Raw genomic sequence first — 17325 nt, 5'->3', positions numbered from 1 at the left:
CCACTCAGATGCCCCTTCCTCGGAAAGTGGGGCTCTGAGAGGCTAAGGGGCTTGCCTAGGGTAGCAGAGCCCGAGGAGGTGGGTGGGCCCTGGAACCCAGTCTCCCTTCAACACACACCTGCCACACCGTGCTGCCCATTCTTCTCTGAGATGCTCCCTTTCCAGCTCCTTCCTCCTTGGTTCTTCATCCTCTTCTGCTGCCTTCTCTCTTTGACCTAGTGTCTTCCGCTGAATATACGGGGCGGCAGAAATGAGAGCCAGAAAGATCTAGAGAGGTTCAAGGATGGGCAGAAATTAACAAGAAAAAAAACGGAGCAGAAAAGAGAAAAAGATTTTGAGTAGACACTAACAAACGAAGCCAGGGAGACTTTCTTGGCTTTAACAGAAGTTCAACTGAAAAGGCAACATGGGTGTATGTGGAGAAGCAAGGGCTTGGAACCACAGGCTCAGGGCATGAGGCCTGGCCATGAGGCCGTGGAAAAACCTTAGCTTCCTCATCTTTAATCACCCTCCCCGAGCTGTGGTGAGGAGTAAAAAGAGCCGGTGTCTCTGAAGGGGCCTCGTGATCTGTGAGGCACCGCCCCACCGGAGTGCCCAGCATTCAGGGGAGGAGGAGATGCCAGCTGGGAGAGCGGGATACATTAGCAGAGCCGCACGGCTGCCAAGGAACGCGAGTGCAGAGTCCAGAGGGAGGGATGTGGCCCCGCACTTGTCCACTCATTTGGGGGGCACTGTGCTGTGTTCGGTTTTGGGAATTGCATTTTAAGAGGGACCTTGGCAAACTGTTGCTATTCCAGAGAGAGTTGTAAGAACAGCTCAGGGTCTGAGAGTCATGATACATAAGAGATGATTGAAGGATTCAGGGGGTGTTTAGTCTGGAGGGGGAAGAAAAAGAGTTTAGGACTAGGTCACTGTTCTCAGATACCTGCACGTGGTCCTGCAGCAGAGGTGAGATGTATTTTGGGGTGCTGGTGGCCAAGCCGGGGACCCAATGGATAGGACACAAACCTGGGTGCAATGGGAGCCTACGTAAGGCTCAGAGAACTTCTCCTGGAGAGCTTCCCTGGAAAGGTGGTGGGCTGCCCATCAACAGAAGTCTGCAGGCAGAGGTGGCCGGGCAAGGGCCAGGGTGGGGGGGCCGGGGGAGGGGGTGGCATGCCAGTCTCCCTCCTGCTGAGAGGTCCTCCACCAGCCCTCCCTTCTGAGACCAGCACTTCTCCTGCTCCTCTCTCCGAGCTCTCTTTCTGATCTTCTTTGCCACGTTGGCTGTCTTTGACTTTTCCGCTCCGTCTGGGAATGGCATGAAGGTTTTAGACTCAGAAATACTTCTGCAATAATTAATAGTGTGCTTTAATGGAAAGGAGGAGGGAAAACATTGAGAAACAAAGGCAGTTTTGTTACTTTTAAAGGCACACAGTAACCTGTTAAGTGGAGGAAGGAGCAGGAACATGGGCACGTGTGTTAGAAAATCTTGTAAATGCTATAGCAAGTCGCTTATTCTCCGCTATTGTTTAAAATGCAAACACAACTGCTAAGGCCCTTTGTTCTTGAATGGACCAGAATTTTCCTTGTTTATCCAATTCTTTCCCTAGCTACAGAGATTGGAGAGAATTCTAACTATAAGAGCTCTGTATCCTAGACCACTTTCTGCATTCACAGTTTAAATGTTTTGCTGATTTGGTTGCATCACATTCTGTACAGGAGGTGTTTTCTTGATTTCTTGACTCCATAAAAGCCATTTCCTTAAGGAAAATATCCACCCCCCCCATGACATAGTGTGGCAGCAAGCAGGGCGGGTGAGAACTAGCCAAATGTCCCCAGTTGAGCTGCCCTGGAGCTATTTCCAGTATTTTGCCCTGCCCCCAGCACCAATTATGCACCTGTCTCACAGCGCCCCACCTCAAACATCCCCACCATCATTTCAGAAACCTCCACCTAGACTCTTAAGGCACAAAATAAAACTCGGCAGATCCAGGTGGAAGGTGGGGGTGGGGGTGGTGGTGGCAGAGAATGGGTAAGAGTAACATTTTTGGTGAGGTTCTCTGAGGCCAGAGTCCTTGCCCAGCCCTGATGATGACAGCAGGGACCTGGAGAAGACAGACTTCAAGGCATGAGCTCTGGGTCTTTTGGAACATGGTCGGCCAGTTGTGGCAGGAAGAACCTGGAGAGGCAATGATGATGGCTCTTCGGGTCTGGGGACTGGCCAGTTGGGCCAGGCTGGGCAGGGCGATGGGAACTGAAAAGGCAGCAGAGGCCACAAGCAGCCTCAACGCACCCATGGCCTCCTCTGGAGGCTGTCGCACCAGTGGAGGCCCCTGTCCTGGAGGCTGCTGGGTTGAGCCCACAGCTCCCTGCCCAGCCCCACCTGGGTGTGACTTTGAACCCTTGGCTCCCAACAGCTCAGCCTGGAGACTAGCTGACGGGCTTGTTCTTGGAGTCTACGTTCTGGGGCGAGGGGCCAGCCAACTCTGATGTGAAGTCCACAGCCTCGCTTCTTCCCAGACACATTTAGCCTCCGGGTCTCTTCTGTTTAACGATGCTCTTCCACAGGCTCCAATTCTGAGTTGTTCTGAAGCCCGGGCTTGTCTCTGTCCTCCCAGGGTGGTCCTGCACCGCACCCCCCAGCAGGGTGCAGTGTGGTGGGCGCAAGGATCTATGTGCCAACCCGGCTTCTAACATACCGGATTTGAGGGTCCTACTCTCAGAGACCGTGAGAATTTGGACATCAGGTATTTCTGATGTGAGCAGTCTATGCCCCCTCCCCCGCCACCCTAGAGAAATGCTGGTTTAGAGGGAAGAACAAGAATATTGGAATAGGAGAAAAGAGCTGGGTTACTTATTATGTTACTTGTTGAGCAAGTTAATTATCATTTCTGAGCCTTTGTTTCTTTTTTTTTTTTTTAAGATCTCATTTATTTGAGAGCAAGCACAAGTGTGGGGAGGGGCGGAGGGAGAGGGAGAAGCAGACTCCATGCTGAGCAGGGAGCCCAACACGAGGCTGGATCCCAGGCCCCTGGGCTCAGGACCCGATCTGAAGGCACGCGCTTAACCGACTGAGCCACCCAGGCGCCCCAGGGCCTTTGTTTCCTTATCTAGAAAATGCTAATCACATCATAGGGGAGTTTTCAGATATCAACGAAATGGTATCTATGAAATGATATCTACGAACTGTTCAGTAAAGGCTTATTGAATAGGAATTTTGGCTTCCTGTCCCCGTCCTCCAACAACAGGGAAGTGGCAACAGAGAATTTCCATTCTTTAGCGGGCCCCCAGGCCATGGGCACCTGTGACAAGGCTACAGCATAGTCTAGAGGTGCAGGCTCGTCTCCAGTGCTCTGCGGCTGATCACACAATCCAGATTTTTCCAGTGATGGCTTGAAAAGAAACCACCAGGAGGTCAGAGGTCAGCCATCTGCTGTCATTTTTATTTGTAGTAAACCATAGTGTCAGGACACACACACACACACACACACACACACACACACACGGTACGTTACAGAACAAGGCCAGGGCACTCGGTGCAGGCAGACGGGCAGGCTGGTGCAGGCAACCACCATTGTGGAGTAGCGTGTCTACGGGTAGAGGAGGCACTGTGGCTGGGCGAGCAAGGAGCGAAGGATCTGGACCCTGGCAACTAGTCACTGCCTCAGTCTGCACTCACAGGCTGCAGTTGAGGTGCACTGGGACCGTCAGCTTCAACCTATGCCCAGGGTCACCCCCAAACACCAAGGTTTGGCTAAGTGCTCTAAAAGGACACGGTGCTTTTCCACTGGTGGGAATGAACTCTCCCCTAACATCCTGGCAATGAGAAAGGTAAAATAGGTTTGATACACAGAAGGGAAAATGTTTACACTCCAGGGATCGAGTATATGTGTGTGTGTGTGTGTGTGCGTGTGTGTGTGTGTGTGTGTGTGTGTGTGTAACGGTGGAGGGCTTATCCAAGAGCTTCCCTGGAGGGTTTTTTTTCAGGTTGGTCCCCCAAATCAGCTGATTTCTGAGCATGATCTATCCTTGAGAGGGAAGGGCAGATTCTTTAAGGAGCAGGAGTAGCCCTCCAGGGTAGCAGGGCTGGGGGAAGCCTTGGGCCTGGTGGAATGAGGACCATGCCCCCTCTCCAATGGCCGCAGCATGTACTCCAGGTAAAGGCAAGATCATGGAAGAGGGAAAGTCCTTAGAGCCCCCTTGTCTGATAGAGAAAGAGAGGTCCCAGAAGGCTAAAGGACATGTCCAAGGCCCTGTGGCTGAGATAGGACAGTAGCCCCACTCCCCATGTTGCTCTGGTTTCCCAGGCAGGGTTTCATCCCTCATATCATCCTGGCACATGGAATGGCTCCCTTCCCCAGCAGCCTCTGTGGAACAGTTGCCAGACTTCTCCAAGATAGAAGGGTCTTACTTGTTTTCTGCAGAGAGAGGGAGAAAAACATCCATCAGGACCTTTAGCAGTGGCTTCTTTGGGATTATGATTACTTGCTAACAACAACACTTTCTCAGAGATATCTACCGAGTATTGAGGATGATGGCACAGAGAGGCACAAAAGGTTACTTCTTCCCATTCTGTGCAAGAGGGCAGCTGTGCTATAAGCTGGCTCAGCAACTTGCTGCAGGACCCTCTTCTCTCTAGTTGGATCTCCTGCCTCTTGCCATCTGAAGAAGAAAGCAAGAGAGAAAACGGTGTAGGTTTGCCTCCTTGTCAGGTAACCTACTCACTAGGCAGGCACATTGCCTCTATCAGGACTGTGAGCCACCTTGGCAGGTTCACACAGATCAAAAAAGGCAATATTTAGAGCATCAGGCCCTGTCCAAGTGTAGACCTGGCTTGCCTCCTCCCCAGAGGCTTGGAAAAATAACTTTGGAGAGGAATTCTGTATGTGGTCGCCTTGGAACCAAAGCTGAATGACCACCATTTGTAACTCAACTACAATCAACAAACCACTGATTTTGTGCTACGCTGGCTTCCAACTCAGCGTGCCAGGCTGAACTCGATGACATCTAAGGAAGGGCCTTTCCAACAATAGGGGGCTGATTCCAGAACTCCTTGCTCAATGGACTTTTTGTATTAAATGAGGTAGTCAATCAGAAATTGTGACTCCAGTAGGATTATGCTTGTGGGTTATTGCTTATTCTGTTTTGTTGATTTCATAGAAGTCAAACCCACTTCACTGCCAGGGCCTCTGGTCCCTCTGGTCCCTTCTTTGCTCCTGATTCTGTTGTTTTCATACTGAAGCTAATACCTTCTGGACTGGGATGTTCAGCTATATTGTTTTGCATTAAACTCCCCAAAGGTTCTATACCCACAAAGGTGCTCTATGCCTAAGATGTGACTCACAAGGTAAAGAGATAAAGGAGAGTAGTATTGAACAGAGGGGTTTCAGTTAGACACTGGAGATAATTTCTTGATGGGAAAAGTTGCGAGACACTCAGATACATCCTGAAATTGGGCTCTGGACTATGTTCTCTGATCTTTCCTGAGCCTTTTCAGCACAGACTTGCCCAGAGATAACAAAGTGGGCAAATGTCCCTTTCAGATCCCTGTGATCCTCTGATTTTATGTATTTGAAAGCTCTAAAAATAGAATCATGGGAGAAAAAGGAAGAGAAATACCATGAGAATAAAAGAAAGAAAGAAAGTGGAAAAAGCAGGTATTGGGGGTGGGTGGAGATTAGGAAAAGCAGAATGTGATGGGAAATGCTGGAGAAAAAGCAAGAGAACCACGTTGAAACATGGTAAGAAGTTAGGATCCAGTGCCTGGCAAATAGATGTTGGTTAATAACACAGTATTTATTGGTGGGTAAACGAACAAATGTACAAACCACCCTCTCCAGCCCCATCTGGTGGGTGGGAAAGCTGAGGCATAATTGGACACTAGTCCAAGTCTCCCTACTGCTCCTTGGTGTGAGGTGGGAAGCAGCGTTGGCCCCGGGAGAGGAGTAGGGGGAGAAGCGTGCATCTCCCCACCTGCCTGTGGGTAGGCAGTGCCCTGGGGTCTCGGCCTGTGAAGCTCAGGAAGGAGAATGGGAAGGAACAGGCTGAGCCCCTCCATCTTGTGTGGCACTGCCCCGAAGTGCCCAGGCCTGGAGCCACCAGGATGGCAGAGTGGAGCCCATCTCGGCCAAGGGCCCATGGCTCCTCCCCCTCCTCTCTTCCCTCAGGGGCAGGAGAAGAACTGAATCCTTTCTTCTCTCGGGAGCTATGTAAAACATCCACTGATTTTGGAGGTTGGGTTCCAGGCCTTCTCTTTCTTTCCTTGTCTCCTCACTTATCTTTGAGTTTCCAGAGTGCAGTCCCCCCAAAATTTCCAGAAGTTTCTTTCCTCCCTCAAGACAATGGGGTCTGGGAGAGGATGGGAGTCTTCACTAAGTCATTGGGAGGCAGGTTCAACAACTTCCTGCCAATGAGAACACCTGAAAGATCTCCCTAAATGTGTTGGTTTTTTTTTTTTTTTTTTGCTTTGAAGGAATAGGGAGGTGTCCATTTATTTTGTGTCTTTCTTCCCTCGACCTTGTTCACAAACATCTTGGAAGGGATATTCGAGTGGGAGTCCTCTGACATGTCAAGGAGGCTTTGGCCCTAATGGCCCTCCGTGCTCCTCTGGAGTGACCAAAGCCGTATGGCCTGCTCATGGAAAAGAGCTGAGAGAAAGACCAGTGCCAGTGTGAAGGTGCTCAACACACGCAGGTGAATTCTATCTTTTAGATACTATTTCTCCCCCTCAGGATAGTTGTGCCAAATTGAATCATTGGGATATAGGAGGGAACACTGTGCTTCCTTCTCCCTGCTCCAAAACGACTAATGAACAGTAGTACAAATAGGCCTCTCTGTTCTGAGGAGATAGAGGAGAGAAAAATCACATTGCCTAGGCAAGGCAAATGCGAGCATGCTCCCGGGGAGGCCTGCCAAGAGCTCTTATATAAGCTCCAGTGAGCTCATGTGTTTTCTCGCCCATCAGCAGATCCTGGGCTTCAGGGCCAGGGGTTAGGCTGGAGGAGGGAGCCGAAGAGAGACTGTGTTCTTCCAAAGAGGGGGCGCTCTGGGAAGAAAACACGGTCCTACTCTCAGGAGGATGAAAACAATTATCATCGCCGAGTCAGCCAACATAGACTTGCATTCCTTATGGCAGTAATGTCACGAAAAGAGATGATGGTGTTTGTTTCTATGACCCCCATGGTGTGGGGGAAGGGGTGGGGTGTTTCCTAAGTCAAACAGATGTAGATGTGCACTGGGAGTATGGATAAGGAAGCTTTTCCTCCTGGCATGGTGGAAAGCCAGATGGGTGCTCAGTTAGGTCCACCAGCCAGAGACTGAGTATATTAGGCCTTGGTTTCTGGTTGTTGCTACCACCCAGGCTGTTTTGAATAGGAAACTTATTGACTGAGACAGGTTGAACATTCTGGAAGCTGCTGTCACTCATTTTGCCTGCTTCTCTCGTTTGGCAGAACCACTGAACCATCAGACTTTTGTAAGCAAACTACTGAACCACCTTGCCCACCATCTTGCCCAGAACATCTGCAGATGTTGCCCAGAACATTAGCTTGCCCTGACCCCAGAAGCTAAGCAAAGAGCAAGTGGAATGATATCTTTGCCTATCAAAAACGGTATCTTGCCCTGAATAAGTGAGCTGAGGCTTCTCAACCAAGTTTCTCAGACGTTCTCTCAGGAGTTAATGCACTTCCAGTTCAATTATGCCCCAGTGGAGGGGGAAGACCTGTCTGTCCATCTCAGCAGCTTACCCCCGCCAAGTCTAGCACCATGTTCATCACGTGGTGGGGGCAATAACCATAGCTGTCTTGTATATGATTAAATGAATCTGCAGATATAATGTTTCACTCTTTTGCCTGTCCCAAATAATACTGTGCCTGGTCTTTCTGTAATTACCAATGTTTTAAATAATTTTTATTAAAAAATAAGAACATGTACTACTGTTTAGATAAATTTCTACCTCCTGCAAATGCTTTGTGTTTTCTCTCTGGCACCATTAATGCTTGTAACACTTCTCTACTTCATATCTTTTGAGAATTTATTTAATGTACTATTTACTTCCCTCTCTCTAGATCAATCAGGAACGTTCTGAATACAGCTAAGACCTTCCTTGGGTTCCACCCAGAACTTTCTCCTCATTAGTGTTAGAGTAATGTCCTGATTAACTTCTATTTGTGATTGAGGAATGACTGAGTGTACCAGAGCACCTGGACATCTTCCAACAGCACTGTGTTTGATGTACACAGCCTTTCACACATAAGGAAGGATCCCCTATAATGATATGTGTGTAAGTATTTTGGTGTGAGACGTCATGACATCTGTAATTTAAAATACCTTCAGTAAAAAAAAAAAAAGATTCAAATATGGCAAAATGATAATTGTTGAATCAAAGTGATAGGTATATGTGTTCTCATTATACTCGTGGGTCTACTTTTCTGTGTGTTTGAAAATTTCCATAATAAAAACATTATTCCCAGATATTCTAATTCAAGGAAGTGTATTTAACCTGGCTGGCCATGGTGGGAAGCTTTTGGAGGCTGACAGAGAGAGGGAGGGAGGTAGAGATTACTTAATCCTTTTAGGCTTATTATCATTACCTTCATGCCTGGTGGTAGGAGAGTATGATGATAACAAACCCCAAATAGCAATTTAATGATATCCTCTATTATTAACACCTTCAATGGATGTATGTTCCTCTGAGTCAAAAGACCTAGTTAGTTCTCAATCCTTTTGCCTCAAAGAGGTTGGAGAGAGAGGAAATATTCACCAGGAAAATTTTTCTTTTCTTGAAGATCATGCCATTTTCTGGTAACCAATCAGTATCAGTTTTCTCAAAAAAAAAAAAAAAAAAAAAAGACAGGGTGCCTGGTGGCTCAGTTGGTTAAGTGTCTGCCTTCAGCTCAGGTCATGATCCTGGAGTCCTGGGATCAAGTGCCCCATGAGGCTCTCTGCTCAGCGAGGAGCCTGCTTCTCATCTCCCTCTGCTCCTCCCCACCCATGCTCTCTCAAATAAACAAAATCTTTAAAAAATAAATTAAAAAGACCAAAAAAGTTCATTAATTACTTTGAAAGTACTGATATTTATTCCCTCAACAAAAAACACACACTTCCTGGAGTCTTTTTCTGGATTGTCATTTATATTGTGAGGTTTAGAAATTCGTTTCCTTTTGTCCTAAGGAAAAAAATAAATTACCATTTTATGATTCCTCACCTTGTAATTCTTGCTAAGATTCCATTTTTAAAAAGATTTTTTGTGTTTTTTGGGGAAAGGAAAAAGTTCAAAATTTTTTTTGCATCATTCTAGAAGCAGTCTTTTTATCCCAAATTCAGATTTATCCAACAGATTTTTAAAAGGATGTTTCGGATCTCTGTTCCACCTTTATGTATCCTTTGCTGAATTCTGATGTTTGACTACCTGACCTCATTTCACTTGCTCCTCATCCTTAATATGGTCTCTGTATCCTTTAAGACAGATCTTTCATATTATGTGAACACCCTAATCAGGTGAAGTCTTTGCCAGCTGTCTATGGTTGACTGCCTGCCATCTGAGTGAGGTCCTAAAACGAGGCCCAGCTGGCACCTTGGGGAGAGGGCCTTAGAAAAGGGGAGGGTAAGGTGTGCGTGTGCCTTCTGCAGCCCAGATGGGCTCCTTCTCAATGGGCCTCTACGGTCCTCCGGATGAGTGCTGTTTACCTCTCCAGCTTTGTGGACTTGGGTTTCCACTTCGAGAAGGAAGTCAGGGAGTTGTGCACATGGGATCGATTGGGGGTAATAAGGCCTGCCACTGTGCCTGAAGCTCAGAGGAATCCACAATGGCACTGTGGGTACAGGCGTGGCTTTGAAGGCAAATTCTGATAGATCTGAATCCTGGATCTGCCTCTGTGAGATCTGCTCTTTTTCTCAGTTTCCTTGTTTGTCAGGTAGGGAACTGTATACTGCCAACTTCATAAGGTTTCCTGTGAGGTTTAACGGTGGTCATAAAAGTAATAGGTTTTGGACCACACAATAAATGATAGTTATTTACTAACAGTTTCATTAATGCCTGGACACATCCATATTACATTAACTCAACTTTAAGCTGCTTAAAAATAAAAAAGACTTGTCTTTTCTTTCATTTTTGAACTACAGTGCTCAGCTCCCTTGCCCAAATAAATCTGCTAAAAAAAAAAATCCAGTTCTCCATGTCTTTTCATCTCTTGAATCTGTACCTTATTATGCCGATCTCTTACTGTGTTGTAACTCTACTTCTGTGCTGCCTTTTTATTCTTTTGCCCATTCTGACCTGATGGCTAAGAAGTAGATTGCAAATATTTCTGTCTTTCTATCCAAGTTGAATTTCATATTTTCTGAATCATGAAACTGCCCTCCATGTGACCTAGAAAGCCCTCTGATGATCCATATTTAGCTGTGTCCATCATTCAACAGATGTCTGGGTAGTTAGAGGCCCCCATGAGCTCCCTCTATATCCTGTGGTTTCAAGTTCCTGAGTTGTTAGTTAAAAAGCTTTCATCGCCTCTACCTCCCCTTCCCCTACTCATTCCAGGACAGAAGGACAGATACCCACTTTAGCTATTCATTCATTTAACAAATATTTATTCATTACCTACTACATGCATGATGCTGGGTTCTATGTTCTCTTCTTTGTGTCCAACTTGCATTTTCCTAATTTGGAGCATTTAGAGTTGTCCTCATGTTTTCTGATTATTTCTCTAGAATCTGCCTTGAGTATCCAATCACATGGTCTCTCCTAGCTGCAGTGTTTCCTGACCCTTGGGAGGCTCGAAGGCTTAACTGAAAACTCTGGTGCCTTGCTCTAATGCACCTGCCATTGTGGCCACAGATTTCAGGATAACATCGGTTCATTGTGGGCTCCATCTAAGAGAGTTCAGCTAGCAAACGAGGCTGCAGGGCTACACTTGCCTGCGCCACGGGCATAAAGAATGAAGTGGTAGCCAGGGTGGGTGCCCAGCAAGTTGAGCCATTAATTTCCCCAAACCTTGGTTTTCTGTGTCCCTGGTTTCCCACAGAGATTCCCGTGAGGAGAGATGCCTGTCTGCTTTTTGAGCTCTCTGGATCTTCCCATTAGATAGCTTCTCTTGGCATCTGAAAGGCAGCCTGCCATTCTGTTCTCCCGTGGAATACAGATGGCCCAGCCCACGCCTATCACTAATGAGGATCACATGCAGAGCCTTCTTGCGGGGAGGCTCCCTTCAACAACCCCAGCCCTCCTTCCCCATGCAGGCCAGGCACCATTGACCATGGCATTTATATCTGAGAAGGCTGCTTGCTGCTCTCCCACTCACAGAGTTGAACAGAAAATCTATTAGGTAGCCCGGGGGAATGACTCCCATTCAGCTAGAATCTGAAACATTGAAGATGAAGTTTTGGCTGCCAATTTGATTTCAAAGTTGAGGTTTGGGGTTCCAGCTGTCCAAGGAGTCTGTTGACTTTAACTGTGAACAAGCACTGGAAGTTCTTCAGTAGGAACATGATGAGATGGCTAAACAGAGGTGGACCTGATAGATCCATTTGCCAATGCTGTGTAATCTCACCCAGAATGATGGTAGGGTTGGAAACAGACAAGAATGTTAAAAGCACTAAAGTCTAGTAGAAAAAGCATACATTTTGGTGAGACAGATCCATGTCAAGTGTTCGCTGTTACTACTTACGATCTGTTTGACCTTGGACAAGGTACTTCACTTTTCTATGCACTAATTCCTTTATCTGTGACATAAGTACAATGCCTGTATCATAGGCTGTTCTGAGGATTAATGGGACACCGCATGAAAAGACCTTGACATGGTGCCTTGTATCCAGTAAGCAATAAATGGGAATTCCCTTTCCTCTCTCCTTTTCCTGTTTTCTCTCTATGGTAGAAAGTTGAAAGATGTACTCTAACATGATAGGACATCAAGGTGAGATACAAACAATGGCTCCATGGGAAATTCTAGACAATTCTGCTCTCTTGTTTTATCTAAAACTTGATTAATATTTGAAATGCGTGATGGTTTCTTTTTCCATGTTATCACAAGTCAGCTGCAGGTCTGATGTTTGTGACTAGATGAGTTCCACACTGTCAATATGGACCCTGACAGAAAGGCAGAAACTCTTTTGGTCTGAATACTGTACCTCATTCCTTTAACTCTCCAAGCTACTGAGGGGAGATCACCACCACTAGCTGTCCTCAGAGGATATCAATGATTGATTCTGGTCAATCCTGCCATGTATTAGATGGGGTCTAATTGTCTAGTACCCACTGATCCAGAAATCTCTCTGGGAGTCATTTTCATTCTTTCAGAAAACAAGGGACACTGAGGTATGCTATTCAAAAGAAAGTAACAGATTCTGAATTATTTCAACAGCTTCTTGGACAAGGTAGATCTATCATTGCTTGTTCCCCACCCAACCAGGTCGAGGCTCATCCTGTAAGAGTGGGTAACTTTTCATTCCCCCAGAAGGCAGCCTCTTCCATATTTGGCCAGTTCCAAAAGCAGTCATTAAATTGAATATAAATCAACCTCTCTCTAACTGTGCCGTTCAGACCTGGTTCTGTTCTCTGGAGCTACACAGATGAAGTCTGAACCCTGGCAGCTCTCACGTATTCTAGTCCCTTCCCCCGACCCCCGAGGAAGCAGAGAGTCCAGGTCCTTGATTCTTGCTTGAAGACATGTAGAGGGGAACATTAAAAATAGTTAAACAGTCACATAGAAGAAATTAAAGAGTGTCTTAAGAATGGAGACTCCTTGTCCTAGAGAAGTACTTTTTGGAATATTATTGCTGAAGACGTTTACTTGCATGTTCCTATCTCCACTGAGAACAAAAAGAAGAAATGGTGGGCATAAGGCAGTGTTGCTAATCTACAGATGTTGACAGACTAATAAAAGACACTGATTCTTTAAGTCGAATTCTGAGTTAAGCCTTTCAATGTCTCTCCTAGAAAGGGAGCTAGTACTTGATCACAGAACTCTGTTTTCATGTAGCATTTTATGACTACTAACATTTTGTGAAACACATCTTAGGAAATTATGGTCTCAGATATGCTGTGAGGACTTAGACATTTGAAATAACTTCCTGATTGGTTATTGTTGGATCCTGGAACTGGTGGCTAAGGAGCACTATGAAGTTTCCTTCCTCGGAGGGTTGGTAGACTCTTCCTCCTTCCCTTCCTCTCTCCCTTTGATATTAACATTAGGCACCCACTTGCCTGGGAATGTTGAGGTGTAGGCCTGGGACATAGGGGAATCTGGAAGTCTAGATCCTTCCCATTCCCATGATTCTATTTTTATGGACCCAATTGTGGTGTGTTCCACGGAAGGTACAGCCTAGCTGGGACAGGAGGTAACAGAGGGTTTTGGCCAAGAGGAGAGGGGGCTAGAGATGGGAAAAGTTGATGCAATTATTTTTGTCAGGAATTGGAACCAAAGCAGCAGGAGAGAGTAAGTTTTAAGACTCTCTGGCAAAGTAACTTCCTAATCTGTCACTGAGTATGTGTAAAAAAGTGATTAGTGGGTCTCTATATTTATCATGATTACTCACAAATATGTAATTTGCATAATATATACAGCACATTAAGTACTATGTCACCTTATATAATGTGCATATGTATAATGTATATGCATGTTATGTAACGCCAGTCTGGAGGCTCTTCCAGATTCTGCCAAGTATTTCCTAATTTATTTGGCAATTTTAACATATCTTTTCCATCTGTGGAAAGAACTATCTTGAGAGGAGCTGGTCTCTGACCTGAAATATAATCATTCTACTAAGCCTATCTCCATTCTCAACTCACTGGAGGAAATCCACAAAGACCAAGCCATAATGAGATGCAACTCTCAGCTCAATAGTCCAGGGACAACACAGCGTATTGAAGATTTTCTGTTTTTAATTATTTTTATTGCTGGTGGGGTAGAACCGTGGGGGCAGGTGAGAACATGTCTGTGGCACGGTCACAATCAGAATAGGATGAAGGGTAACTAAGGGATGGGATTCTGCTCTGATTGCCTAACTGTGTGGACTTTGGGAAGTCCTCGAACCCTCATTAAGCCTCACTGTCTCATTATTAAGATTGGGAAATTAATACCTTCTCCATCAACCTCTGAAATTGCTGGAAGGCCCACTATGGTGAGGTACTCTACAGGAAGAAGACTCTCCTGGTCACAGGAGCTAAGGAATGAGTTGCAATTATCACACTACACAACAACACTAGACTTACTGAGGTTACCAAATTGGAAGTGCAATTCCACTGCTTTGTTATACTCAGTGGCTCTAGGGCTATGTCTCTCAAGCAACACTGCAAGTCCTATGCACCAGACTAGAACAGGCAGCGGCCACTCTGCCTTGTGGATCTCTGAGACTCAGTTTCACCTGGGCATAGGGTCACATCTCAAGAGCCTCAATCTTGGGCAATCGGGGTCAAAACACATGCCAAAACTTCTGTCAATGTCTCAGAACCAGTGACCTCAAATCTGAACCTGCCTTTGTTTCAAAATCAAGTGGCTTCCAAGATAGTACCTGTTGTTATTCTGGAGCTTGTTGGTCCGTCCCATCACCAAGGATCTCATCATTCAGGACATTCTTCAGGTGGCCTGGATTTCCCCTCACCCATCGGTTTCGCACTGTTAGGTCCAGCAGGATGGTCCTAGATGACTGCTTCCTTCAGAGTCAGGATCAACGTGTACACACAATCTTAATTTACCTTCCTTGTGCAAAGCTCCTGACTCAGTGCAAGATTAGAGAGGGCTCAGTGGAGTAATGTCGAGTGGGCCCAAGTTTCCTTTCAAGAAATCTCAGAGGGGATGGAGGTCCAATGGAGCAAAGGTGCCAAGGCAAATGTTTCTGCCTACTAATGAATCTCTCTACACAGACTTGCCCTTGGGAAAGGAGGGTAATGCTGGCACCAGCTGCATAAAGCCCACTGGGCTCTGCCGAGCCCCCTCCAGGTGCTGGGTGGCAGCACCTTGCAGAATGTGCCTTGGTCCTTGTGAGTCTCCACTGAGGTCATCCCTGCAGCCAGAGGTGTTTCCAAGCTAAGCGGCCATGATGACCATGATGAGTTGACATGTGGAGAGTTTAATCTGGTGATCTGCCTAGTGCCTTCAACCCCGACCAACTTCTTACCAGTTCAGGCCAGAAAGAATCTCTGGAAGCATCATGAAGCCCTCATTTTCTTGTGTGGGCCTGTCCCATCCACACATGTGCTACACATTCATTCTTCCCTGGAAACCTGGATTCGAATGGAACAATTTCTCAGTGACCAGAAATGACCCTATTGTAAGACGCGTGGGTTCTTTTTTCTAATAAATATCCTCTTAATGGCACCTATTCCCAAACCACATTAGGTAAGATGCCATGGACAGGTCTCCTAACTTTTCTGAGACTCATCGTCTCTATCTGGCAAATGAGAGAGTAAATTCTGTCCAGTATATCTTTCACGGCTCTTTTGAGAATCCAGAATAGGAATTCTCAGTCTCTTTACAATAAGAAGCTACTTTCATTTCCCTTAAATCTCATGATCACCATGGGGAAATGTGTCTTGACAATGAAATGGTGGAATGGGGGAGTAAGAACCTTCTTTTTCTTTCCCACTTTCTGTTCCTATTCTACATATTTTTTTTCCCAAATCAGGAAAAGTCCATCAGTAAATAAATATTTATATATACATGTATATATAAATATATATGCTACATATATGTACACACACACATAAGACCATCAGAAGGGCCCTCAGGTCACACTTTGGGAGTAGTAGGTGCAAAGAGGCAGGTGGGAACCACCTGATGGTTTGTCTCCTGGTCTTCTCAGCAAGAGGCCCTTCCTTCTCATCTTCTCTGCCTTCAGGAATAGTCTGCCACCAGGGCTTGGAACTCAAACAGGAAACACGCTTTGGCTTGAAAAAGAAAGAAACTGGGGGTGGTTTTTTTTTCTTCCCTTTTTACACAATATTATGACACCAATTTGAAAAATAAATCCCAGTTTCTCTGCTTTCCCTCCCAGGTGTTCACAGAACTAAGAAAATAAATACCACATCTAAGGTGTGCTGTGCAGGCAGCTCTGGGGGCTCTTGGAGCCGTCTCTAAACAAACACACAGCCACCAGAAGAAGACTTTGGGAAAATAACAAGTGCCCACTGACAGTGTGGAGAACCAAGAATGGAAACACAGCTTTCCACAGCCTTTCTGCCTCCTCAGCAAGTTCAGGGAGACGCTGCTGCTTGAAGGACAACTAAGAAACCAACGTGCGCTTGCTGAGCCCTGCCAAGGGCTATGCTCTGAGAGTTGGAGGCCGTTTGTCTCTGTACAGAGGGATCTTTGTGTAAATCTCTGGAATGGGAGCTCTTTTCCCTGGCCACATCCGATCTCACCAGGCAGGAAACCTGCAGCCTGCTTCTTGTGAGCGTCCATGAGGGAACTTACAGGACTGGTGGGAAGAGAGGGGGATTTCTCCTTCAGTCTCAGGGCCTTCTGGGAATGTGGAGGTTGCCATATGAGCCAACCACACCCTGGCAGGCCCTAAGTCCATTCAAAATTTTCATTGGTACTGGCTCTGCTGGGGTGTGCCCATTGTTGAAGTAGACAGAATGTACAGCAAGATGAAGATTTCTTCCTGATGGGTGGCTTTGCTTCCACCGGTTAGAGATGAGTGTGCATGTGTGTGCGTGTGTGTGCATGTGTGTGTGTGTGTGTGTGTGTGTGTGTGTTATAGTCTCTTGTTCTCTCTTGGTTTAACTGGCGTTTGGTACATTATTTAGTCTTTTGAACGGCTCTTCCTCCTCAGTGAAAAGAAGCTGCTCTTCTGGGGAGGCCCCGTCATCATAGGCGCTTGATTCTTGTGAGTAATTTTAATCTAAAAGCAAAGAGGCATAAGTGAATTAGTGGCATGCAGATCCCACTAACCTATGAGAGAGGGAGTTGTAGAGGGAGGAAGGCGGGCCAGCTTCGGGTTGGAAGGAGCCCCATGCAGAAGGACGACTGTCCTTGAACAGCTTCAAAATTGGCAACTGGACCCTCACTGGGCCTGGAGTTTGGCACTGCTGGAAGTGAGGGGCGGAAACACTGGGGAGAGACAGGTGTGAGCTTCCCACGTGGTGATCAGCTCGCACCTGTCTTGTGTCCTTGCTATTCATAGATTCTCAAAATGTCACAGCCAGAGCAGACCTCAGGAGCCATCTCATTCGACCCCTCTGCAGGACAGATAAAGGAATGGAGACCCAAGGGTCTGTTGAGCCTCGGATTAGCCTAAGGTCACACAGGGAGGGCTGGAGTCCAGTTCTTTGGATTGTGAGCTTCCAGGGCTCCTGGCCACTCTTGTCTAGGCATAGCAGAGACATCAGCCAGTCAACTCAAAGTCAAC

General features: G+C 46.4%; 1 protein-coding gene across 6 annotated transcripts in view; it reads right to left on the bottom strand.

Moving 5' to 3' along the window:
* Window positions 1–10552: 10552 nt before the first annotated feature.
* DGKG (diacylglycerol kinase gamma) overlaps window positions 10553–17325 on the bottom strand; it is a 198401-nt gene continuing 191628 nt past the window's right edge. For all 6 annotated transcript variants that reach the window (XM_072752511.1, XM_072752509.1, XM_026007323.2 and 3 more), the window contains one exon: window positions 10553–16818. In XM_072752511.1, the coding sequence (XP_072608612.1) occupies window positions 16720–16818 (99 nt within the window). In that variant the 3' untranslated portion in view covers window positions 10553–16719. The remainder of the gene's footprint in view (window positions 16819–17325) is intronic.

This window comes from Vulpes vulpes, chromosome 3, assembly GCF_048418805.1.
Source record: "Vulpes vulpes isolate BD-2025 chromosome 3, VulVul3, whole genome shotgun sequence".
In the NCBI taxonomy this organism is placed as follows: domain Eukaryota; kingdom Metazoa; phylum Chordata; class Mammalia; order Carnivora; family Canidae; genus Vulpes; species Vulpes vulpes.
The sequence above is the reverse complement of the archived record's forward strand: the minus strand, read 5'-3'. Positions and strand labels throughout refer to the sequence as shown.